General features: G+C 45.6%; 1 protein-coding gene across 1 annotated transcript in view; it reads right to left on the reverse strand.

Moving 5' to 3' along the window:
• Window positions 1-25,892, reverse strand: part of UBE3A (ubiquitin protein ligase E3A) — a 1,356,883-nt gene that overhangs the window by 366,815 nt on the left and 964,176 nt on the right. Inside the window, exons 6-7 of the mRNA XM_044071814.1 lie at window positions 19,254-19,273; window positions 18,980-19,144 (exon numbers count right to left, since the gene is read on the reverse strand). Coding sequence (XP_043927749.1) covers window positions 18,980-19,144; window positions 19,254-19,273 — 185 coding nt within the window. The remainder of the gene's footprint in view (window positions 1-18,979; window positions 19,145-19,253; window positions 19,274-25,892) is intronic.

Raw genomic sequence — 25,892 nt, forward strand, 5'->3', positions numbered from 1 at the left:
CAAAACATTTCAAATCCAAAATGGTTTGCACCAAATTCATGCGCCTACTAGGTACAAAAGTATTACCCCTTGCTAAAAAAGCAGAGAGCACAGGGTCAATGTTTAATGTAGAAAAATTAAAGATGCTGAAGTCCCCTACAGAATTTTTTACAATTCTTAGCCTAGGGTTGTCACCCTGTGCTAACGTCTCCATTTGTTGTTGTGCTGTCTGGCCCTTTGGTTTTGAGGGTATTGTCTCTTTGGGATAGCACCCGACTGCTTCCCTTTGTGAAAATGTTGATTGTCAATGCTCTCAATACCTTCTTGTTGGTTCATAACTGGGCGTACATTGTTGTTATTACGAATGCATTCACTCCGTCTAACAGTGCTCGTGTCTAAACTTTCCTCCTCGCTCACCTCTGAGACAACATAGCTGGTAGCCTCTTGTTGGACAGAATGGTTGTCATCATTAGCTGACCATACTTGTGCTGTCGAGGGTCTAGGGTATGCAGACCCATTGTTATAAGCTAAAAGGTCACACTTCATTTTCTTAATTTTATTATTCCTTAAGTCTTTCCAAAAGTTGGTCTATACTAGCAAAAGTTCTATCATAGTCGTATTTGTATCTAAAGAAGTCTGTACTAGCCGTGATCTCTGTGTTTAAATCCGAGACCTCTTTAGATAGTGCCTCTATCTGAGTGGTATAGTGTTTCATCATCAACTGCATAAGATCAAAACCTTGTTGGTCAAACAAGGAATTAAGTTCACGATGGAATAGTTAATCCGCTATTAAACCTGTGGGATACTGATGGAAACACAACCCCTTCGGCACCACCCATTCAAGTATGCACTCATTAAAATATACGACTTCTAATTGTAGCTTTTTTAATTTCAAAAGCTTTTTATTAAAGATTTTCAGTTTATCAGGTAATGAATGCTGACTGACCTGAATATTTTCCATGTTGTCGGCCAGTTGCTCCTGGTTCCGTTTGAAACCTGTTGAAAGTTTTGTTGTATCATTCAACCAAAAGTACAGTTTTGTAACTACCATAAATGTAGATGTTCGAGTGTACACCCTGCTGCAGTCATCACACTTGGGTTATCCTGTCATCAGGCGGTCCCGCAGTCGGCCGGAATTCCAAAGTCTTGGTCCGGCGTCGGTTACTGTCACTTCTTCCCTGACGTCAGTGCGCCAGGGGTATATATAATGCATCCAATGCCATCTTCTTCAGTTTTTCTTGCCCCAGATGTCAAATGCCCCCAAAAAGGTGGTCAGTAATTAGTACCAAATAAAGTAATTTTTTGCACAAACACAAAATCCCTCCAGCTATAAGCAAATACATCAGGAAGGCATTGTATAGATTTAGCCAGTTAGATCAGAGGGGATGGAGGGAGGGTAACCTGGACTGCAGCAGGGTGTACACTCGAACATCTACATTTATGGTAGGTACAAAACTGTACTATGTTCATCGTGTTACCCTGCTGCAGTCATCACACTTGGGTAGAATCCCAAAGCTATGGATGGGTGGAGGAGTTATAGAGGGTTAGAGGAGGCTAGAAGGCCCTGCAGAACTTCAGTGGCGAAGCCAGCCCTAGTCTTAGAGTAAAGTGGTAAGTGATAGTGTTTGGTAAAAGTGTGTACTGAACTCCAAGTTGCAGCTTCCAAAATCTCCTTGGTTGGTACCCCCCCCCCCTGAGGAAGGCTGTAGATGTAGCTGTTGCCCTGGTAGAGTGGGGCCTAATGGTAGCAGGAACTGGTTTTCCATAATGGGTATAGCAAAATCGAATGCAATGTCCTATCCATTTGGAAATGGTTTACTTTGATATAGCCTTCCCTTGTGAAGCTGTAGCATAGGATACAAAGAGCTGGTCAGATTTTCTGAAAGCCTTAGTTTCGAAGTTGCCTGTGAATGTCCAAGGAATGCAAGAGTCTTTCTCCTTTGTTCTGTGGGTTTGGGAAGAAGGTGGGTAAGTGAATGGTTTGATTTAAAGACACACCTTAGGCATGAAGGAAGGATTAGTACGTAGAGAAACTCTGTCTTGATGGAAAATGAGGAAAGGTTCCACTGCCATTAGTGCCTGCAGCTCTGAGACTCTTCTAGCTGAAGTTATTGCTAGCAGCAGTGCAGTCTTCCATGATAGGAACTGTAGATCTGCAGAGAAAGCTGGTTCAAAGGGAGGTAGCGTAAGTTTTTCCAGAACAAAACTGAGGTCCCATGTTGGTGTAGGTGCTCTCCTGGGGGGCCTAAAGTTTTTTGCCCCTCTGAGGAACTGCCTTAGAAGTGGATGCAAAAATAAGAGTGGTTCTGTGTTGTAGTGGGCTGAAATAGCTGATGCATGGATTTTAATGGAAGAAAAAGAAAGTCCTTTGTGCAACATCTCAGTTAAATACTGTAGAATCTGAGGCAGGTGAGGCTGAAGTGTGTTTTGGCCTTTAGTTTGGTTCCACACACAAAACCTTTTCCATTTGTCCGCATAGGCCTTCCTGGTGCTGGGCCTCCTAGCTTCCAGAATAACATCCATACCTGCTTGGGAAATAGGAGCTGGCTGGATGTTTAGGTGATTTTCCATGGAGCCAGATTTAAGGTTTTTAACTGGCTGTGAAGAATCTGATTGTTTTGCTGTGTGAGCAAATGGGCAGTTTGTGGTAAAATCCAAGGTGGGCCCTGGGCCATATTCCTCAATAGTGGGTACCAGTGCTGGCGTGGCCAATCTGGGGCTATGAGTATCAGTCGTGGTCTCTCCTTTCTGACTTTCAGAAGCACCTTCGTGAGGAGAGGCAATGGAGGGAAGGCATATACTGTCAGGTTTTTCCAGCTGAATGAGAGTGCGTCCACTTTCCAAGCTTGATGGTGAAGTGTCCTTGTACAAAATTTTGTTAGCTGATAGTTTTGAGGACTGGCAAACAGGTCTACGTCTGGAAGGCCCCATTTTTGAGTTATCTTTGTAAATACTTGTGGATCCAGTTTCCACTCGTGGGGATCCATGATGTTTCTGCTGAGGTCGTCTGCCAATGTGTTCTTCTGTCCTGGTAGGAATTGAGCTTGTAAGTGAACTTGGTAAGCCAGAGCTGTGTTCCACAAGGTCACTGCTTGCCTGCATAGAGGGTAGGAGTGTGTACCCCCTTGTTTGTTTATGTACCACATTACTGTGGTGTTGTCCGTCCTTATTGTAAGTTGTCCTGGATGTAATAGATTCTTGAAGGCTGTCAAAGCATTCTGTACAGCTAGCATCTCTTTTTGATTGATGTGCAGATTCCTTTGATCTGCAGACCATACGGCTTGAACGGGCTGTCCTGCCATGTGTGCCCCCCAGGCGTAGTCCAATGCATCTGTTGTCATAGTTTGCCTGGCTGGGGGCAAGGTGAAAGGCTGACCCTTGTTGAGGTGACATGCCAGTGACCACCATAGAAACTCCTGTTGTAGGCAGGGAATGAGAGATATTATTGTGTCCAAGCTGTGGTTGTGTTGAGACCATACGCTTTTTAGGTACCACTGTAATTTCCTCATATGCAGCTTTGCAAATGGTATTAGTAGTATGCAAGATGCCATGAAGCCAAAGGCCTGCAGAATTTTTCTTGCAGGTAGTTGGGTCTTTGCTGCCATTGTTTTGAAATATTGTGTCAGTTGTAGTTTGTCTGGCGTCAGATAAGTCTTCTGGGCCATTGTATTCAAGCTGGCACCCAGGAATGTCATATTTCGTGAGGGTACTAGTTTTGATTTCTTTTCATTTACTGTGTACCCCAAGCAACTTAGAAGATGTTTTACAAAAGCCAGATGTTGTAAGAGGATGTCCTTGCTTTCTGCTTGGATGAGGCAGTCGTCCAGGTATGGGTATATTTGAATTCCTCTTTGTCTGCAGTATGCAATTACTGGTGCCAGGCATTTTGTGAAGACCCTGGGTGCAGTAGATAAGCCAAAGGGCAGTGCAGAGAATTGGTAATGGGTTGAACCTGCAATGAAACGGAGGTATCTTCTGCAACTTTGTCTGATAGGGACATGCAGGTATGCCTCCTTGAGGTCCAACATTACTAGCCATGCTTTCTTGCCCAACATGGGAAGAAGCTGCTGTAGTGTTAGCATCTTGAATTTGGGTACTTGTAAGAAGGTGTTTAGAATTGAAAGGTCCAGAATTGGTCTCCAGGCATTGTCCTTTCTGGGAACTAGAAAGAGTCTTGAGTAAAATCCTTGGCCTTGCTCTCCAGTAGGTACCAGTTGAATGGCTCTCATGTCCATGAGAGCTGTAATTTGTCTTTGTGCGTCTGCCCATTGATTTTCTGGCAAGTTTGGCATTCCTCTTTTCATTGGCAAGGTGTGAAAATGGAATCTGTATCCTCATGAAATTATGTCTAGGACCCATTTGTCCTTTGTGACAATGTGCCAGTTGTCTGAAAAAAGTGCGAGTTTTCCTCCCAAGGGGGCTGCCAAGAGAGTGTTGCTTGGCCAGATGAGGTGCAAGTCATTGAGTTTGCCTTCTGGTAGTTTGGGACCTGTCTTCTTCTCCCTTCTGTGCTGCAGTGCCTCATTGTCGAGGTTTGTACTGGGCTTGTGGTTGTCCTCTGCCTCTTGGACGTCTGTATTTACCCCTCTGTGGCCTTGTCAGTAGCTGGAAAGGACCAACTTTTTGTTGGCCAATTTCTGCTGAAGCGAGGGGGCTGTACCTGTAGGAAATCTTTGACTGTCTGCATAGATTTTGCCTTATCCTCCATTTTAAGACTTCTGCTTTAACTCCAAAACGAACATCCTGCTGTAAGGGAGCATCTAGAAGCTTTGCTTTAACATGATCATGCAGAGTTTGTTCCTTTAACCAACCATACCTGCGTATAACAGACCCAGTGACAGCTGCTCTGCAGGAAGCCTCCAAAGAATCAAACCCACATTGTAAAGTATGTTTGCCCACCTGTTCAGTTTCATGCAACAGATCCTGCATTTCTTTCAATTCAGACTGTTGAGTGAGTGTGCTCATTTTTTGTTTTAACTGAGACATTAGAAATTGCTGATATTTTAGCATGTGAAACTGGCAATTTAGTGCCCTCATAGCTAGAGTGGCTGAGGTGTAAACCTTTTTCCCCCACCTGTCTAGTGCTCTGGAGTCCCTTTCAGAGGGTACAAGATTTTTAGCCATAGAAGCCTTAGCCCGTTTGTGACCCTGGGAGATAGTCTCTGGATCAGCAACAGGACTTTTGTAAAGAAATTTGTGGGAATCAGGCACTCTATAGTATCTGTCAGGTTTGGCCGGAGCAGGAGGCAGAAAGTCTGGGTTCAAACTGGATTCTAAGTAAACATCATCCACAATGTCTAAAACTGGGGGGATGGCAAGTGGTCTGTGCTGGGGGAGTAAAAGAAACTCTCTGAGCCTTTTCTTTGAGTCAGAGTAGTCCTGACCTTCCCAGTGAAAATGTTCCCTCATAGTGTGTAAAGTTTCCCCAAGGGAGTAGTCTTCAGGGAGAGAAGCTGAGGGAATGGAATCCTCAGCATCAGAATCTTCATAAGGGGAGAAGGAGTAATCTTGGTCCTCTGAGGAGCCTGAGGAAATGGACACTTGTTCAGAGGATGCATAATCTTCCTCTTGTCTAGGCCTTTTGTCAGGAGGGGGTTGGGAACCTCTGATTAAAGAGATCAAATCTTCAGCCATTTTGAGCATCTGTTTCTTAGGCATGGGGCCTTGAACAGGGGACTGAAGTGCAGTCTTTTTAGGTTTAATAGGAGTCTTCGTCTTAGGATACGTTTTAATGGTGAGCGTAGTCGGTCTGAAGATGCCTTCAGAAACCGAAGGTGTTTCTGCAGCACCGACATCTTTTTCAGCAGTGTCGTCAGTAGGGGCTGAACAAAATGGCTGCGTCGGCCTGGTACTTTCCGCCAAAAGTTCCGAAGCGGTCTCGGGTTCCAGATCTGCGGTAGTCAGGGGCTGCGTCGGAGCCTCACTGAAGACCGGTGAACCGGACCAGCCGAGGCCTCGGAGTCTGGCCTGGGTCTAGGCTGCCTGTCCTTATCCTTGTGTTTTTTGTGCACGCCGGTAGTCGGTTGCTCCGACTGCATAGTTTAGTTAAATTTTCTACCGAAGTAGTGTCGTGCGAAATCAAAGTGTCTTTTTATAGTACGCTTATTAAACCTAGCACAAAAACGACTAGTGACGTCGTAGTCTGGGCCTAGGCAAGGTATGCAGTAAGAATGAAAATCCTTATGAGGTATTTGCTTCCCACAAGAAATACAATCGTTAACTTTTTCTGACATCGGTCTGAGGCAAGAAAAGTTTCCCCAATGGGGTACTTAGCTTTATTGAAGACTTCAGTCTGAAATTCGAGTTCAAAAATCTCAGGAGTTGGCCGACCGCCACTTGCGAACTGCTTCTGCTTCGGGCACCGTGCGGCAAGAAAGACTGAAGAAGACGGCGTCGGATGCATTATATATACCCCTGGCGCACTGACGTCAGGGAAGAAGCGACAGCAACTGACGCCGGACCAAGACTTTGGAATTCCGGCCGACTGCGGGACCGCCTGACGACAGGATAACCCAAATGTGATGACTGCAGCAGGGTAACACGATGATCATCATTAAAAACAGGAGCCCCAATAAACCCCGTAACTCTTGTTGCTGTATTTCCATTCACATTATTAGTGCCAGTGTGCACATTAGTGTCCAAAGGTACCTGTTTGGCCAAAGGAATCAGCACCGGAGAACCACTCTCAGTAGTGTTGGAATTCAAACTCTGTTGATTGGAAGCTCGCATAAATTGTTCGCTCTGCGAGGTTAATGATGGTGGAGCGTTGTTTGACTGAGATGCACTCAGTTGAGTTAGTTGCGACTCTACCTCTAAGCGAGTAGCAATCAAATCCACACGCTTTGCCAAAGCGTTTAGCAAAGCTGTAATGTTCGTAGGGTCCGTCTGTGGTTGAGATACAAACAGACTCAGACTAGTAGGGCTATTAGGTCCACCAGACGTCATAAATGACACATTGAAACAAACTGGTAAAAGACCAGAAACCAAAAATCCAAATGAGTAGACCACAAGCCCGAAGAAAATAATATAATGTATAACTTTTTAATGAAGCGCTTTTCGTCACCAAAAATGCAGTAACTTCTTCAGATACCATCCAAGTTACAAGTCTCTTTTTAAAAACTTTGTTCAAAAGTCACATGATGCTAGTAAACCAATCAACCAACACAAGTTTTATGCATCACCACTAGGATTAAAGTGACAGCACAATTTTAATTTTTAGAAAGGGCAGTAACCTTAAAAACCTTCTGGAGAGTAAAGTGTCTACTTATTCCAGTAGGTTGAAAGGTATGTACACCTGTGGCACATGTAGGATGTGCCAATATGTAGAGGTAGGAAGGTCCTTTACGATCAATCACATGAACTTTAACCTTGTCCACAAATTAAACTGTGATTCTAAATTTGTTGTGTACGTGGCCAAATGCCAATCATGTATGGCATTTTACGTTGATAAAACGGAACGCTGGCTCCGTGACAGAGTATCCGAACACATATGCATTGGATAGAAATGAACTTGATAATGCACTGGTCAAACACTCCCATTCGGCTGGGGGACAGAGATTTAAGTTTAAAGCTATTGATCAGATTCAAACTGACATTAGTGGTGGACATAAGGGACTGCTTCGAGAGGAACGTGAATTGATCTGACAATTAAGGCTGAATTGCCTTTAGTAACCCAGATTTGAATGAAGATTGTAATACTTCCTGTCTTCTCAAGATGAAGAGTTTAAACAGATGAAATTATTATAATAATAACATCTGTCTAGGTTGTCAGTGGGTATCATGGATTACAATATTTAATACTCTTATTGTCATTCTTATTTTTATTTTTTCTAACAAACTATTTGATTTTAGTTTAAATGGATGTTATACTTTTATGTATTGACAAAGTTTGTTACTATTGTAACGGCATCAACTTGTTAAATTGATACATAGAATTTACTATTTTTTTAAAAAAATACACTCTCTTGTACTGTCACTGTAATCCTAGTGGTGATGCATAAAACTTGTGTTGGTTGATTGGTTTACTAGCATCATGTGACTTTTGAACAAAGTTTTTTTTAAAAAAAAAGAGACTTGTGACTTGGATGGTATCTGAAGAAGTTATTTTTGGTGACGAAAAACGCTTCATTAAAAAGTTCTACATTATATTACTTTCTTCGGGCTTGTGGTCAACTCGTTTGGATTTTTGGTTTCTTGTCTTTTACCAGTTTGTTTCAGTGTGTCAGAAAATTCTGTACAGCTAACATTTCTTTTTGATTGATATGCAGGTGCATTTGACTCTGGTTCCATTTGCCCTGAATGCACTGCCCTGCCAAGTGAGCCCCCCCATGCATAGTCTGATGTGTCTGTTGTTAGGGTTCGGGCGGCAGGGGGGTAGAGTGAATGGCAGTCCCTTGTTGTAGTAGCAGGCCTCTACCCACCAAAGGAACTCTGCCTTTATACAAGGAATGATAGGAATCACTGATTCCAGGTCCTGAGAACGTTGACACCATAGGCTTTTTAGATACCATTGTAGTTTCCTCATATGCAGTCTTGCACATGGAATTAGTAGGATGCAAGAAGCCATGAACCCCCAGGGCTTGCAGTATTTTCCTTGCAGATAGCTGGGACTTTGTGGCCAGTAGTTTGAAGTAGGCTGTCAAACTTGTTTCTCTGGCGTGAGGTAGGCCATCTGGGAAGTTGTGTTCATGCTTGCTCCCAGGAATACAATTTGTTGGCAGGGTACTAGGTGAGATTTCTTTTTGTTTATGGTGTACCCCAGTGAGGTTAGCAGTTTCTTTATACATGCCAAATGATTTAATAGTATGTCCTGGCTTTCTGCCTGAATTAGACAATCGTCCAGGTATGGGTATATTTAAATATTTCTTTGCCTGCAGAATGCAATGACTGGAGCTAGGCATTTTGTGAATACCCTGGGCGCAGTAGATAAGCCAAAGGGCAATGCAGAGAACTGATGGTGCATGTAGCCTGCTCTGAAGTGTAGGTATTTTCTGCAAGATTCCCTTATTGGGATGTGCAGATACGCTTCCTTTAAGTCCAATGCTGCCAGCCAGGCATTTCTGCCTAGCATGGGAAGCAGATGATGAACGGTTAGTATTATGAATTTTGGAATTACCAAAAGGATGTTTAGAATAGACAGGTCCAGGATAGGACGCCAGGAGTGGTCTTTTCTGGGTACCGGGAAAAGTCTTGAGTAAAAACTTTGTCCCCATTCCTCGGCTGGGACAGGTTGAATAGCCCTGATACTTAGAAGAGAGAGAGAGAGAACCTGCTTTTGAGCTTCTGCCCACTGATTTGGGGGTAAAACAGGCCAACCACTTGGGGTTGGTAAGGTGTGGAAGTGGAATCTGTATCCTTGGGAAATTATATTTAAAACCCATTTGTCTTGGGTAATGAGTTCCCAGTTTTTTGCATGCAGGGTGATCTTACCCCCTAAAGGTGCAGTCAGTTGAGCAGGGCTTGGAAGGTTTAAGGTTAAGTCATTGTGACAGTTTACCATGGGGGGTGGTCTTACTACTTCCAGCTTTGGAAGTGGGAGCCCCCCCACTGCTTAGGCTTGTGAGTGCCTTGAGACTATAGCCTGGGTGGTCTACTGTTCCTGGGTTTGGACTGAGAGGGCCTGGAAGAGACAGGAAAGGACCAATTTTTAGAAGGCCAATGCCTACAAAATCTGGGCGGCTGTACTTGCAGGAAATCTTTAACAGTTGGCATAGATTTAGCTTTTGCCTCCATCGTTTTAAGTACCTCTTCTGCTTTGTTGCCAAACAGGTGGTCTTGGTTTAAGGGAAGCATCCAGTAATTTAGCTTTAACATAATCTGGCAAAGTTTGCTCCTTAAGCCAAGCACGTCTTCTAAGAACAGACCCAGTGACAGCAGCCCTACAAGATGCCTCTAAGGAGTCAAAACCACATTGCAAAGTATGTTTACCAACTTGTTCAGCAGAATACATTACATCCTGTAATTCTTTATTTTCAGCACAGTCAGGAAACAACATCATTTTCTGTTTAACTAATCCAATAATATGTCGCTGATACTTTAATATATGTAACTGGCAGTTTAAGGCTCTAATGGCCAAAGTAGCAGAAGTGTACACCTTCTTACCCCATCTGTCCAGGGCCCTGGAATTTCTATCAGAGGGGGTAGGATTTTTGGCTAGCAGCCTTAATGCCTTTGTGTCTCTGGGTCCGCAGTAGGATTCTTAAAGAGGAACTTGCGAGAGTCAGGTACTCTGTAATACCTGTCAGGTTTCCTGGGAGCCGGAAGGTAAAGTGTCTGGGGCCAGGCTAGATTCCAAGAAGACATCATCTACAATGTCCAGTACAGGAGAGATAGCTAAAGGCCCGTGTTGAGGTAGGAGTAAGAATTCCCTAAGCCTCTTTTTGGAATCAAAGTAATCCTGGCTTTCCCAGCAGAAATGCTCCCTAAGTGTGTGCAAAGTTTCACCAAAAGAGAAACCTTCTGGGGGGGAAGCAGAGGGAATGGAGTCCTCTGCATCAGAATCCTCATAGGTAGATAAGATAAGTCCTGGTCATCAGAATAAACAGAAATTTCAGAATCCTGATCAGAAGAATCAGAAGGAAAATCAGCTCTAGGTCTCCTGGAGGGGGAAGGCTGGCTTCCCCTAATTAGAGTAATGAGGTCTTCAGCCATTCTTATTTGTTTTTTAGGCATATGGGCCTGACCATGCGGTTGGGATGTTGGTTTTCTAGGTGTGGATCGAGTTTTAGGCCTTGAAGAAGATGGCATCAGTCTGATATGCAAGTCAGTAGGCCTGAATACACCCTCAGAAGCCGCTGCCTGCACAGCGGCTCCGGACCCATCCATGGTTGAGACATCCACAGGTTCCATAGTCGAAGACGCATCTTGCGGCATACCAGACTCTGAATGGGTCTCAGTAGAGGCCTGCAAATCTGAAATAGCAGGTATCAGGAGCTGCAAAAGTGCCTCACTGAGTACCAGTGAACTAGCGACTAGCTTAATGGAAGCGTCATTGGCAGCTTTGGACCTATGTGGTCTGTCTCTTTTTCTTTACGTTTTTTCGGAATGTCAGTAGTCACATGGCTTACCAAAGCCATTTCTGGATAATTAAACAGAGTATCAAAATAGTTTGAAGCGAAAATGAACAGACGACGAATAGTTTGAGGATTGAATAAGGCACAAAACCGACAGCGAGGGATGTCGTGGTCTGGGCCTAAGCAAGGAATGCAGTACGAATGAAAATCTTTATGAGGTATTTGCTTTCCACAAGTAATACAACTTAACTTTTACTGACATCAGTTTGGAGCAAGAAAAAGGATCCCCAATGGGGTACTTAGCTTTTTTGAAGACTTCGGTTCTGAAACTCGAAAATTAGAAGTTATGTACCTACCATAACGTTCCATGTTAGTTGTCTTCTCTCGCCTTCTTTCTTGCTGGATGGGTTCGGAGCCGATCCTCGGCTCCGACTCGGCACTTGCTTTAGCTTGAGAACTCCTTTTACCAGCTCGAGGCAACCCTATATCCCATGATGCAAGGCGGAACTACCTCAGATCTCGTTTGGTAGCTAACCTACCCTGCTAAAGACTATCTTAACATAATTAGGAACACAAGTTCATAAAAGAAGTCCTCATATGAAGACTCAGGAGGAAAACAACCTGATAGGAACTCTTCAAGATCTGTCCAGGCCAGGGGGAAGGAGGGAGGGACGCAAGAAAGAAGGCGAGAGAAGACAACTAACATGGAACGTTATGGTAGGTACATAACTTCTAAATGTTAAGTTGTCAATCTCGCCTTCATTCTTGCTGGATGGGACCGCGTCCCTAGCACCTGTATCCCGGGTGGCTCAATGGAACAGACTCTTGAGAACTGTGGAACCAAAACTGGCCCTATCTCTGGAGGCCAAGTCCAACTTGTAATGAGAGACAAAGGTATGAGGCGTGGCCCAAGTAGCTGCTGCACAAATGGTATCAATGGGTAGTCTATCCTGAAAGGCTGCAGAAGTGGATAGACTCCTGGTTGAGTGTGCTTTTGGTTTAGAAGATAGCTGCTTGCCTCTGAGAGAGTACACATAGGAAATGGTGGAAGTCAACCATCTGGATAAGGTCACTTTAGAAACTGGAAGACCTATCCTGTTTTCTGCATAGGAGACAAATAATTGGTCCGATTTCCTGAATTGTTTAGTTCTATGCAAATAGTACCTGAGCTGACGATGGACATCCAAAAAATGCAGTTTCTGTTCAGCTCTGTCGGAATAGTTTGGGAAAAAGACTGGAAGATCTATTGATTGGTTAATATTGGTTTGAGACACAACTTTGGGGAGAAAGGAAGGGTTCGTTCTTAATGATACCCTGTCCTTATGAAAAACCAAATAAGGAGAACGAATGCAGAGAGCTTGAATCTCGGAAACCCTTCTTGCAGAAGTAACAGCCAGTAAGAATATAGTTTTCCAGGTCAATAACTTCAAAGAACATGAAGCAGACGGTTCGAAGGGAGGTAGTATCAAGGATGCCAACATTAAGTTTAGATCCCATTGCGGAGGAGGATGCTTTATAGGCGGCTTTAGGAGAAAAACTCCTCTCAGAAAGGCCTTGCATAATCTATGAGACATAATGTTATTGTCATGCAAGCCAACATGATACTTGGAAATAGCAGCCAGTTGTACTTTGACTGTAGATGACGAGGATCCTGAATGAAAAACCTCCGCCAGGAAATCTAAAACAGAATGTACAGGAGCAGAAAAGGGATCAATATTTCTGGAATTTGCCCAAATAGAAAAACGTCGCCACTTGCTAGCATAAACAGTCCTAGTGGACGACTTTAAAGAAGACACTAAGATGTCTCTGACTGAGTCAGAAATCATCGGTAGCCTGGCTAGGGAAGGAAGTGGAGCAACCAAGCAGTGAGGTTGAGAGAATGAATGGTCCGGTGCTGCTGACCCGACTGGTGGATCAAGAGATCCGGAACTGGGTCCAGATGCCAGGGCTGCACCAGAAGGTGACGATGCAGAGACGGAAACCAAATTTGTCGAGGCCAATAAGGGGCAATGAGGATCAACTTGGCCCTCAAAACAGTGGCCTTCTGAATGACTTGTGGAATCAAGGGAAAGGGAGGAAAAGCGTACAGAAGTCCCCGGGGCCAATCCTGGGTTAGAGAGTCTCTCAGGGGTTGGCCTGGAAGGGGAAAGAGAGTGAAAAAATCGGGGCACTTGTTGTTTTGAGGAGTAGCAAAAAGATCGCAACAAGGAGTGCCCCACTTCAGAAAAATCTGATCCACTACAGATTGATTGAGAGACCACTCGTGAGGCATCAGAATGGATCTGCTCAGCCTGTCCGCCAATAGGTTGGACCTGCCGGGGATGTGCGTTGCTATCAGAAACCGATGAGAGGAGATCGCCCATTGCCAAAGTCTGAGAGCTTCGACATAACGGATAGGACCTGGTCCCCCTGCTTGTTGATGTACCAGACCACGGACATGTTGTCCGTTTGTACTGCAATAGTCCCCGTGGGAAGAAAGTCGTTGAGGGCTTGCAACGTTAAAAGCACTGCTCTCATCTCCAGGACATTTATGTGCAGATGGTATTCTATGGGTTGCCACGTCCCGTGGACCATCCTGCCCTGATAATGCCCCCCCCCACCCGATCAGAGAGGCATCCGTAGTGACTGTGGCAACTGGAGGAGGGGGAACAAAGGGTCAGCCCTGATGAAGAAGAGGGGAAGATATCCACCAATTCAGATGAGCTCTGCACGACTGTGTGACTAAGATTTCGTGCCTCATCAGGAGACTGTGGTACGACCACTGCGTGAATAGCATCCACTGCAGAAGACGCATGTGGAAGCGAGCCAGTGGTAGAAGAACAATGGCCGCAGCCATAAGACCTAGAACCTTCAGTATAAATCTGGCTTTGATCTTGTTGCTCTGCAATAGAATCCTAACGAATTTCTGGATGTCCAGAATTCTTTGATCTGTTAGTTTGGCTAACATTTTGACGGTGTTTAATTCTGCGCCTATAAAGGTGATAGATTGGCAAGGCAGCAGAGAAGATTTTTCGAAATTTACTGAAATTCCCAAACTCCTGCAAAGCTGTAGAGTGTAGTCTCTGGACTGAAGAAGCTGACACTTGGTGGTGGCGGAGAGGAGCCAGTCGTCCAAGTAGGGAAACACCTGGAATCCTTGACGTCTCAGATGAGCTGTGACCACTGCCATGCATTTGGTAAACACTCTGGGGGCTGGAGTGAGGCCAAAGGGCAGGGCTCTGAATTGGTAATGACTGGTCCCTAGCCGAAAGCGGAGAAACCTTCTGGAGCGTCTGTGAATCTTTATGTGATAGTACGCATCCTGAAGGTCTATAGAGCACATCCAGTTGTCCTTGCCCAGAAATGGCAGAATGGACTGAAGCGTGACCATCCGGAATCTTGCCTTCTTGACAAATCTGTTTAGATTGCTCAGGTCTAATATTGGTCTCCAATCTCCCGTCCTTTTGGGGACCAAAAAGAATCTCGAGTAGACGCCAGATCCTACCTGGTCTGCCGGCACAGTCTGGACGGCTCTTTTTTAGGAGCTTTGAAACCTCCTGTTCTGCCAAATCCCTTTGACCGGGTGAGATGTCTGGAAGGGATTGTAGAGGTGGGAAACCTTCAAGGGATTTTGTAACCCTCGGATATGATCGACTGTACCCACATCTCTTGTGATAGGGATTGCCAGGCTACTGGGTACAGTGAAATCCTTCCCCCGACTGCCTCCAAGGGTGGACAGTCGGGCAACACCTCAGGGATGCTGAAAGGGCTTCTCAGGAAGAGACTCCCTGTTGCCCTGGTTCTGAGGCCCCCCCCTGCCTCTAGGGCAGCGTCTATTATTGTTACCCCCTCTGTCTCTGGGGGTAAACTGACCACGTGCTTCCGGTGTAGCTCCTTGGGCTTTACGGAACCACATCTTCCCCCTCTTCTGACCCTTGGGATATGGTCTAGAAGGAGTGGAAAATTGGACTCCAACGGCAGAAAGAGTTTTACCGTCCTGCTCACACCTGGTCAAGGTATCCTTCACCTGAGGTCCGAACAAAGCCGAACCATCAAAGGGGGTATTAGTGAAGGACGCCTTAAAGGTCCATAAAATTACAAAGCCGCATCCAGGCTTGGCGTCTAAGAGCAACTCCTGTGCCTGCGGCCCTGCTCGCTCCATCGGCCGCATAGGATATGAGCCGCATGGAGGAGTTAGATAGGGAATTCAGGATTGAAAGATGCGAGGCAATCTTTTCTTGAGCCCCAGCAGCAGAAGGATCCTGGACTACTTCACCCAGTTCCTTGAGAATATCTCGTTGAAGCCTGGTGAAGTGACAAAGGTAGTTCAGCGAACGCATAGCAAAGGTCGCTGAAGAAAACATCCGCTTTCCATACCTGTCCATGGTCCTAGAATCCTTGTTAGGAGGATGGACAGGTACTGAAGGATCCGCCAGTTCCTTCTTAGTGGCCGCCGCCACCACCATAGCATCCACAGAGACGCCCTTGGAAAGGAACTGTTTGTCCGTAGGGGCCGTGATAAATTTGGATGGTCTCCTGGGGACAGGTTCCACAGAATCTGGAGCCACGCCTTCCGAGCCACTACCTGCATAAGTGGGTCGAAAGGCGGAGACACCCAGGAGGTGGAGGGTCGGGATCCAAAAGCCTCCAGGTATACCGACTCATCCTCGGAGAGATCAATGGATGGCCAATTCCCCCTCTGTTTGAGGAGCTCAAGGATGTCTGAAAAGGAGACATCCTCAGAGGGGGATCGTGGGGAACCCTCCGACTCATCTAAGTCGGTATCCGATGTAGTAGACTCGGGGGAGTGTGTGTGTTTCCTCTTACACGTCCTCTTCCGAGGGGGTTCACCTGCTGGATCAGGAGAAACTTCGGAAGAGGAGGAAATTCACAATGGGGAAACCTGGGGCGATGGATCCCTGGGCCTGAGAGCAAGAGGCTGGCAAGAGGCGTCTACAGGCACTGAAGAGGGAGGAGCTAGAGGGATGGACCATTGACCAGGCTCAGAGGCCAGGACACTCCTCATCACCTCAAAGGCTCCCCTCCCTGGGAGACCGGAATACCCCCGCTCCGAAGAAACAGGAATTCCCGGCTCCACTGAGAGGGAAGGCTCCGAGGCCGATGTCGGCGCCGAGCTTACCAAAGCCTAAGCCCCGAGAGGGAAAGTGGGGTCGGACAAGGGTCCGATGCCACTAGCCCCCTCGGAGCCGACAAGGGAAACCCGACGACCGGATCCCTCCAAGGAAGGCCTCAAGGAGGAGATCGGAGCCGAGGACGACGGAGCCGAAGGATGTATCGGCTCCGGCACCGAAACAGTCGCTGTCCCAGGAAGCTCCGGCTCCGAACTCTGGTGTGGAGTCGGAGGAGGAAGTTCAAGGGGTGAGGCTATAGCCGAAGTCTGTTGAGACGGGCTATGGAGCATTTGGGCCAGTGCCTGTGACTTCAACAGCCTGCTTACCACCCTCTCTAAGTCGTGGTCAGACAGCCTGGAAGATCTCGAAGATCGGCTCCGATGGCTCCGCTCCGACAAAAGAGGAGACCCCGGAGCCGAGTGGATACTCTGTAATGAAGGGGACCGAGATCTCTTTCGGGACGAAGTCATCGGAGCCGAAGTCCCCTGAATTCCAGATGGAGCCGAAGGTTTCTCGGCTCCGATGCTGGATAAGGTGTCGGCTCCAGCCGGAGCCGACAAAGCCACAGTAGACAAGGTATCGGAACCAGTCGGTGCCGAACCCACTACTTTTAAGGTAGATAGATCGGTTCCAGCCGGAGCCACCGGAGGAGGCTTGGATACTGAAGCCTGAGCCTTCGGTGGCTTAGAAGGTTTCCCAGACCCTGCTTTAGAGGGAGAACCTTCTGGCTTAAGTAAGCCACGGAGGATAAGCTTATTCCTCCGTTCCTGCAGGACTCTCTGGCTAAAAGAGTGACACAAAGCACAGGAGTCCTGCAGGTGCAAAGGCCCCAGGCAGTAAACACAAGAAGTGTGACCGTCTGTCAGAGACATTTTCTGACAGCATGAGTCACACTTCTTGAAGCCTGAGACCTTGCCTTCCCTAGACATAATCCTAGGAGGAAGTCACACACAAACCCCAACAAACACACAAAATTAATCCCCTAACACACAACACACAGGAAGGGATTAACCAATGGGGTTTAGGCCTAACTAAAACTTTTACACTAAAGGTAATAAAAAGTTTGAAATACAAGGGAATAGGGTGGGCTGTAACTCACTACAGACTATAAAAATGGATACAAGGGGGAAATAAAACCCTAACTAAGCTTTTCTCTTTTAACAAGAAAATTACTTACCTCAGCTGGCAAAAGAGACCTCTTTCGCTAAGCGGCAAACGAGATCTGAAGTAGTTCCGCCTTGCATCATGGGATATAGGGTTGCCTCGAGCTGGTAAAAGGAGTTCTCAAGCTAAAGCAAGTGCCGAGTCGGAGCCGAGGATCGGCTCTGAACCCATCCAGCAAGAATGAAGGCGAGATTGACAACTTAACATCAAAAATTTCAGGAGTTGGCCAACTGGCACTTGCGAACTGCTTCTGCTTCGGGCACTACACGGCAAGAAAGACTGACGTAATGGCATCTGCTGCATGCTTTATACCCCTGACTTCCTGACATCATGGAAGAAGAGACAGCAACCAACGCAAGACCCAAGACTGATAATCAGGCCGTCTGAGGGCTACCTGCAAACAGATAACCCAAATGTAATGACTGCAACAGTGAAACACGAAGAACATCGGTATACTGATCATCTACTTGGAACACTGCAGTCAACACTTACATAGCAGCATGCAGGCAGTACAGCACCACAAGATGCACACAGCACTGCAGTGATGTGCACTCACAGGAGAGAGGTGTTTAACTTCCCATAAAAACGTCTGCAACTAACTCCATGTCTCAGATATACTATGAGCTGTCAAACAGAAGCATTCTGCAGTCATGCGTTCAAGTCCTGCTATGTAATCATTTAGACTGAACAACTAATACCCTAACAATGAGTAAAGCTACCCTCTCTCCCCAAAGCAGAAACTTTTTCTGTATGTGTACAGATATTTCCTACACATGGCAGTGGTATTCAACCTGCAACTCCCCTTGTTAGCATGCCATATGCACATTCTACATTTGTGTATGTACAGCTTGCAATGACATACATTCTTCAGGATAATCCCCCTGCCTGGAATCTCCCTGGTCTCTTTATATGCGAGTGCTCAGCCTGTATAGTTGTGCCTCAGTTAGGATAATACCTCCCTGAAGCTTTCTGCACCCTTGCACGTGATGATGCGGAGCCTGTAAATGCTACACCCTTCTCAGGTGTGGCCTTCTCCCATTTTTGGACACTTGCTGCAAGGGTGTGAGTTCACAAAATTGCTGCATTCTCACTACAGAACTTATTCAAGTTAGTATGTGTAAACACATGCTTTACTGCATGTCTTACTTTGAATGCCATTTCAATATGCACAGGTGATGAGAGCACCAATGAAATTAAGAGCAAACTGCTCAGCTCAAAATGGCACTTATTTGTTAGTATGACTCAAGTTCTAAAAATGAGCACCATTTTGTTTCTGTCTGCACTGGCTTTGATACAACACATGGTGGCTAACTCTGAACCAATTTATTTACTTTTTTATTTTATTTATTTTGAGTGTCAAGCAAATGAACAAGCTAACAAACAAATGCAAGCATTTGTTGCATAGGTTCAACAAATCTAACTTTGTTTGTATAGGCTGCTCTCTCAAACTTTCTCAAGGCTCTTGTGTGTGCTGGGTTTGGCTGCTACCTGGTTGTGCAAATGCATTGATAAAAAAAATCAACATAATGACACAAATTATATAGATGGAGACCAACACTGAAGTAAATATAAAATGTTCAAGTCTCTGCTGCTGCCTGAATGAAGACTATATGAAAAAAGTCAAACAGCAAGTCCTGAATTAATTTGATTGATAATGCTATCCTGTTTTAAGATTTTTGGGGGTTATTTTTTTAGAGACACAGTCATTGTTACCTTTCTATTTTCATTAGTAACAGGAACTTTTTCTCCACTTTCTTTCAAATCATACATCAGTAGATTTCCGAAGACATCAGTATGCGATATCTGGTAGGTGATCATCATATCCTCTTCCACACTGCCCTCGTATTCTAGCAAGTCCTTTAAACTCTGGTGCAGAACCTGAAACAAAATTAATTTCTGTTTTCATAAAAAATCTCATGCAACACTGATTGTAACAGTACATAAAGAATTATTAAGGAATCTCTTTAAAAAAAGAATACACACTTACTTGAAAGTACAGTTCTGCAACTAAAATTACCACAACAGTAAATGTTCCAATAAATTCACTGTTGCAGTAGCCTATGCTTTGGCTTGTATCCTGCCAAGGATTTCACTAACTGGCCAAGTTATGAATGTCAAGGGGCACCTTTCATGTGGATTAAATGCCAGGAGCTCAAGTACAGCTGCATATAAAAAAAAAGAAGTTATGTACTCACCATAACGTTCCATCTGAGTAGGTAAACTTCATTTGTCAGCAACCTGTGGGTATTGGATCCATATCAGATCCGAGCCGGCAGCCTCAAACAGCTAAGATCCGAGCTCCAAGCTCATCCCCTTACCCATAAATCCCCTGCCATCCCTCTCTGACCTTAGATCGAGTTTGCTATGGTAAAACAGCATATTACAACAAAGGATCACCTGCAACTCCTAACTTGGTGTTATCCGGAGAAAAGGACAAGGAATCCTTCTAGGACGCACTATAGGTTAGGGGGATGGAGGGGGGGGTTGGTTGCTGACAAATGAAGTTTACCTACTCAGATGGAATGTTAAGGTGAGTACATAACTTCTTTATCTGAAGTAGTTAACTTCATTTGTCCATCAACCTGTGGGACAGAGTCCCCAGCTACTCAAAAGTACAGTTTTGTACCTACCATAAATGTAGATGTTCGAGTGCTAATACAGCTGCAGTAATCACAGATGGGTTTTCAGCCGTCAGGCGGTCCCTCGGTCGGCCGAATTCCAAAGTCTTGGTCCGGCGTCGGTTGTTGTCGCTTACTCTTCTGACGTCAGGAAGGCCAGAGTATATAAGACACAGCCGACGCCATGTTCTTCAGTCTTTCTTGACCCAGATGTCAGGTGCCCCCAAAAGGAAGGCAATACATAAATAAAGCTAATCCACAAATGTAAGCAAATAAAACATAGCAGGATAACCCAGTCAGGAGGTATGAAGAGGTTTTTAGGCCCCATGGCCTTACCAAGAGGGGAAGGAGGGAGGGAAACCTGTACTGCAGCTGTATTAGCACTCTAACATCTACATTTATGGTAGGTACAAAACTGTACTATGTTCATCGTGCATACAGCTGCAGTAATCACAGATGGGTAGAGTCCCAAAGTTGTGCATAGGGTGGTAGGTACTAAGAGTAACTGGGTTGAGCCAGAATGCCCTGCAAAACAGCAGTGGCAAAGCCTGCTCTTGTTCTGGAATATAAGGGCAGATGGTAGTGTTTTGTGAAGGTATGTACAGAACTCCAAGTGGCTGCCTCCAAGATATCCTTAGTAGGCACACCTCTGAGGAAGGCTGTAGAGGTGGCTGTGGCCCTGGTGGAGTGAGATCTGACACCAGTAGGGACAGGTTTCCCATGGTGGGAGTAACAAAAACGTATGCAGTGGCCAATCCACTTGGAAATGGTCTGTTTGGTAACTGGTTTCCCTGGAGCCCCTACTGCATAGGACACAAAAAGTTGGTCTGATTTCCTGAAGGACTTTGTTCTGTCCAAATAGTAACGTAGCTGCCTGTGGATGTCTAAAGAGTGAAGCAGCCTTTCCCCTTTGTTTTGAGGGTTAGGATAAAAGGTAGGAAGGTGTATGGCTTGGTTTAAGGCTACCCTAGATACCACTTTAGGCATAAAGGATGGGTTGGTACGAAGGGAGACCCTGTCCTGATGGAAGATGAGGAATGGCTGCACCGCCATGAGGGCCTGCAGTTCAGAAACCCTACGAGCTGAAGTGATGGCCAGAAGGAAAGCTGTTTTCCAGGACAAAAATTGTAGATCTGTTGAAGCAGCAGGTTCAAAGGGAGGCAATGTTAATTTTTCTAGTATGTAATTAAGGTCCCAGGCTGGAATTGGTTGTTTCCTTGGAGGTCTTATATTCTTAGCCCCTCTGAGGAACTGACGTAAGAGTGGGTGTGAAAATAAAGGAGGGTCCGTGTTGAATTCTGCAGAAATGGCTGAGGCGTGTATTTTGATTGAAGAAAATGAAAGTCCACTGCTCAGTAGTTCAGCTAGGTACTGTAACCCCTGAGGCAAGCTCAATTTTCTAGGGTCCTGCCCTCTTTTCTCATTCTAACAGCAAAACCGCTTCCATTTTGCGGAGTAAGCTTTTCTAGTGGATGGTCTTCTGGCCTCCAAAATGACATCCTGCACCTCCTTGGGGAGTATAGTTTGATGTGGTGTTAAGGAATTTTCCATGCAGCGAGGTTGAGTGTTTTCAGCTGGCTGTGAAGGGTTTTGTAGTTGTTCTGCGTCAGTAGAAGTGGTATTAGAGGCCGGGACCAGGGAGGAGTATGTGTTAGACTCCTCAGGAGTGGATACCAGTGTTGCCTTGGCCAATCTGGAGCAATCAGTATCATCCTCGGATTGTCTGTTCTTGCTTTCAAAAGTACCTTGGGCAGAAGAGGTAGAGGTGGGAATGCATAAACTGTCCATGTTGTCCAACTGAATGAAAGGGTCCCACTTTCCAGGCCTTTGGATGGTAGGTCCTTGAACAAAACCCTTTCAATTGATGGTTTCTGTGGGAGGCAAAAAGATCTATATCTGGCCTCCCCCACGCTTGGACTATCTCCGTAAACACCTGTGGATGAAGCTTCCATTCGTGTGGATCTGTCATATTTCTGCTCAGAGAGTCTGCCAGAGTGTTTTCCATCCCTGGCAAGTACTGTGCTTGAAGTTCTATTTGCCTTTCCAGAGCCAAGTTCCAAAGAGTCATGGCTAGTCTGCACAAGGGGTATGAGTGAGTTCCTCCTTGTTTGTTTATGTACCACATTACTGTGGTGTTGTCTGTTCTTATGAGCAATTGCCCTGGATGTAGAGAGTCCTCGAAAGCTGTAATTGCATGTATTACTGCCAGCATTTCTTTTTGATTGATGTGAAGGTGCTTTTCCTTTTGGGCCCATCTGCCCTGAATGCACCTGTCCTTCATGTCGCCCCAGGCGTAATCTGAGGCGTCTGTGGTTATGACTTGGTTTGCTTGAGGCTTGCAGAATGGGAGGCCTGTGTTTACTTGACATGCTTGGGCCCACCATAAGAATTCCTTTTGTAGACAGGGAATTATTGGTATAATTGCTTCCAAGCTGTGACTGTGTTGAGACCATAGATTTTTAGGTACCATTGAAGTTTCCTCATATGCAGCTTTGCACACAGGATTAGAAGAATGCAAGATGCCATGAATCCCAGAGCCTGCAGGATTTTCCTTGCAGTAAGCCTGGTAATTTTGCTAGTATTTTGAAGTACTGAGATAATTGCCCTTGTTTTTCTGGCGTAAGGTATGCCATCTGGGTGTTTGTGTCCAAGCTGGCACCCAGGAAGGTTATTTTCTGAGAAGGTGTTAGCTTTGATTTCTCCTTGTTGATGGTGTATCCCAGAGAAAGCAGTAACCGTGTCACATATGCCAGATGTTCCAGAAGTATATGTTTGCTGTCCGCTTGGATCAGGCAGTCGTCCAGATAAGGGTAAATTTGTATCCCTTGAAGTCTGCAATATGCAATCACTGATGCCAGGCACTTGGTGAATACTCTGGGCAGTAGATAAGCCAAAGGGCAATGCAGAGAATTGATAGTGGATTGAACCTGCAAGAAAACTGAGGTATCTTCTGCAGCTTTGTCTGATTGGGACATGCAGGTATGCCTCCTTGAGGTCCAATGTTACCAGCCAAAACTCCTTGCCCAGCATGGGAAGAAGTTGCTGTAGTGTGAGCATCTTGAATTTTGGTACGAGTAGAAATGTGTTTAGTATGGATAAGTCCAGAATGGGTCTCCAGTCGGTTCCTTTTCTTGGTACCAGGAAAAGTCTTGAATAAAAACCTTGACCTTGTTGGTGCGTAGGTACCTTTTGTATAGCCCTCATGTTTAGGAGCTTTGAAATTTGCATTTGTGCCTCTACTCTTTGATTTTGTGGTAGGTTTGGCATGCCTCACCTTTTTGGAAGAGTGTGAAATTGAAATTTGTAGCCTCTGTTTATAATGTCCAGAATCCATTTGTCTGTTGTGACAATATGCCAATTGCTTGCAAATAATGCTAGTTTCCCTCCCAAAGGTGCTGCCAGTTGAGATTTGCTTGGCATGTAAATGAGGGAGTCATTGAGTTTGCTTTCTGTATTGCTGTGCACTGTCTTCACCACCTGTTGGTGCTGGAGATTGCCATTGTCTGCCTCTATATGACCCTTGTGATTGCCCTCTGCCCCTTCCGCGTCTGTATCTGCCTCTTTGGGGCTTGTCAGTGGCTGGAAAGGACCAGTTTTTTGATGGCCAATTCCTGCTAAATCGTGGTGGCTGGACCTGTAAGAAAGCTTTGACAGTTTGCATAGATTTGGCTTTCTCTTCCATTTTTCGTAATATATCCTCAGCATTACTACCAAAAAGAACATCCTTTTGTAAAGGTGCATCAAGAAGTTTTGCTTTCACATGATCAGGCAGATTTTGTTCTCTAAGCCATGCATGTCTGCGAATGACTGATCCTGTTGCAGCCGCTCTACTGGAGGCCTCTAGGGCATCATAACCACATTGTAAAGTGTGTTTACCCACTTGTTCTGCACTATGCATCATATCCTGTAACTCTTTTAAGTCTGGTTGTTCAGGTTGAGACATTTTGTTTTTTAATTGTGATAACAGGAACTGCTGATATTTAATCATATGAAACTGGCAATTTAAGGCCCTCATGGCTAGGGTGGCCGAGGTATAAACCTTCTTACCCCATCTTTCTAGAGATCTAGATTCCCTTTCTGCAGGAAGTGGATTCTTGGCAGTGGAGGCCTTTATTCCCTTAGGGCCTTGTGAAATGGTTTCAGGGTCAGCATTATGGCCTTTGTAGAGAAATTGATGAGAACTGGGTACTCTGTAATATCTATCAGGCTTAACTGGAGCAGGAGGCAGTGAATCAGGATTAAAACAAGCCTCCGAATAGACATCATCCAGTACCTCCAAAACAGGGGGGATAGCCAGAGGTCTGTGCTGAGGTAGCCAAAGAAATTCCCTAAGTCTTTTCTTGGAATCTGAAAAGTCTTGGCCTTCCAAATGGAAGTGTTCCCTCAAAGTGTGCAAGGTTTCCCCAAAAGAAAAATCCTCAGGGGGGGATACAGACGGAATAGACTGCTCTGCATCCGAATCCTCAAAGGGGGAATAAGAGTGTTCCTCAGCATCAGAATGTTCTGATAAAATGGATCCCTGATCAGAAGAGGGATTCTTCCTCCACTCTGGGTCTCTTGTCAGGAGGGGGCTGAGAACCTCTGATAAGAGTTATTAGATCCTCAGCCATTTTAAGCATCTGCTTCTTAGGCATGGGTCCAGGAGATGGGCCTTGTGCAGCAGGCCTAACTGGATGCCTGGCTGCTTTGGATTTAGTGAAGGCCTTAATAGAAAAGGAGGATGAAGGCCTAAATACACCATGGGTGGAAGTAGATCTGTCCACATTAGTAGGCTCGGCATAAGCTGGAGCTTCGGTTGTAGTCTGGGAAAGGGCCGATGACCCAGCGGTCTCAGGTGCAGAAGACGCCACCGGAGTGTCGTCGGTAGTCAGGGACTGCAAAGGCGTCTCACTGAGAACCGGACCATGTGGAGCCTGTTTCGGCGTGGTGTCGGTGGAGACCGCGGGCCTCACATGTCGGTCCTTTTCCTTGCGTTTTTTGGATAAAATGGTTGTCGGAGTGTCCGACGACATTTTATAGTCAAAAGCTTTACCAAAAAAGTGTTGGGCGAACTCCGCCCGACGCTTGATAGTGCGTTTATTGAAGGTAGCGCAAAAGCGACAGCCCGAGACGTCGTGGTCTGGGCCCAAACAAGGTATGCAAAGGGAATGGAAATCCTTATGCAGTATTTGCTTCCCACAAGAAATACAATTATTAACTTTTTCTGACATCGGTCTGAGGCAAGAAAAGATTCCCCAACGGGGTACTTAGCTTTAATGAAGACTTCGGTTCCAAATATTTTCGTAATTCAGGAGCTGGCCGACCGGCACTTGCGAACTGCTTCTGCTTCGGGCACCGCGCGGCAAAAAAGACTGGAGAACATGGCGTCGGCCGTGTCTTATATACTCTGGCCTTCCTGACGTCAGAAGAGTAAGCGACAACAACCGACGCCGGACCAAGACTTTGGAATTCGGCCGACCGAGGGACTGCCTGACGGCTGAAAACCCATCTGTGATTACTGCAGCTGTATGCACGATGAACATCTTGGGGGGGTCCTCATGGAAGGATATTCCGGAGCACTGCAGAGCTGAAGGATGCTCTCCCTCTGGAAATTAGATCCAACTTGTAATGGTTAATGAAAGTGTGGGATGAAGCCCAAGTGGCTGCTGAACAAATGTCGTCCAGAGAGTCTCTGGAGCAAAAGGCAGCAGAAGTAGAGATCGATCGGGTAGAATGAGCGTGGACTCTTTCAGGTTCAGGTCTACCAGAACTCTTATATGCAAGAAGTATACATTGGGAAATCCATCTGGACAATGTAACTTTTGATACTGGTTTGCCCAAAGAGGGTTTTGCAAAGGATACAAAGAGTTGCTCAGATTGCCTATGTTCAGCAGTCCTGTGCAAGTAGAATCTCAATTGCCTGTGTACGTCCAGAGAATGTAATTTATATTCACCCTTGTTTTGATAATTTGGAAAGAAAACTGGTAAATTAATAGACTGATTAATATTGGGCTCAGAAGCAACTTTGG

This window comes from Protopterus annectens, chromosome 5.part0, assembly GCF_019279795.1.
Source record: "Protopterus annectens isolate FY-2018-M chromosome 5.part0, PAN1.0, whole genome shotgun sequence".
In the NCBI taxonomy this organism is placed as follows: domain Eukaryota; kingdom Metazoa; phylum Chordata; order Ceratodontiformes; family Protopteridae; genus Protopterus; species Protopterus annectens.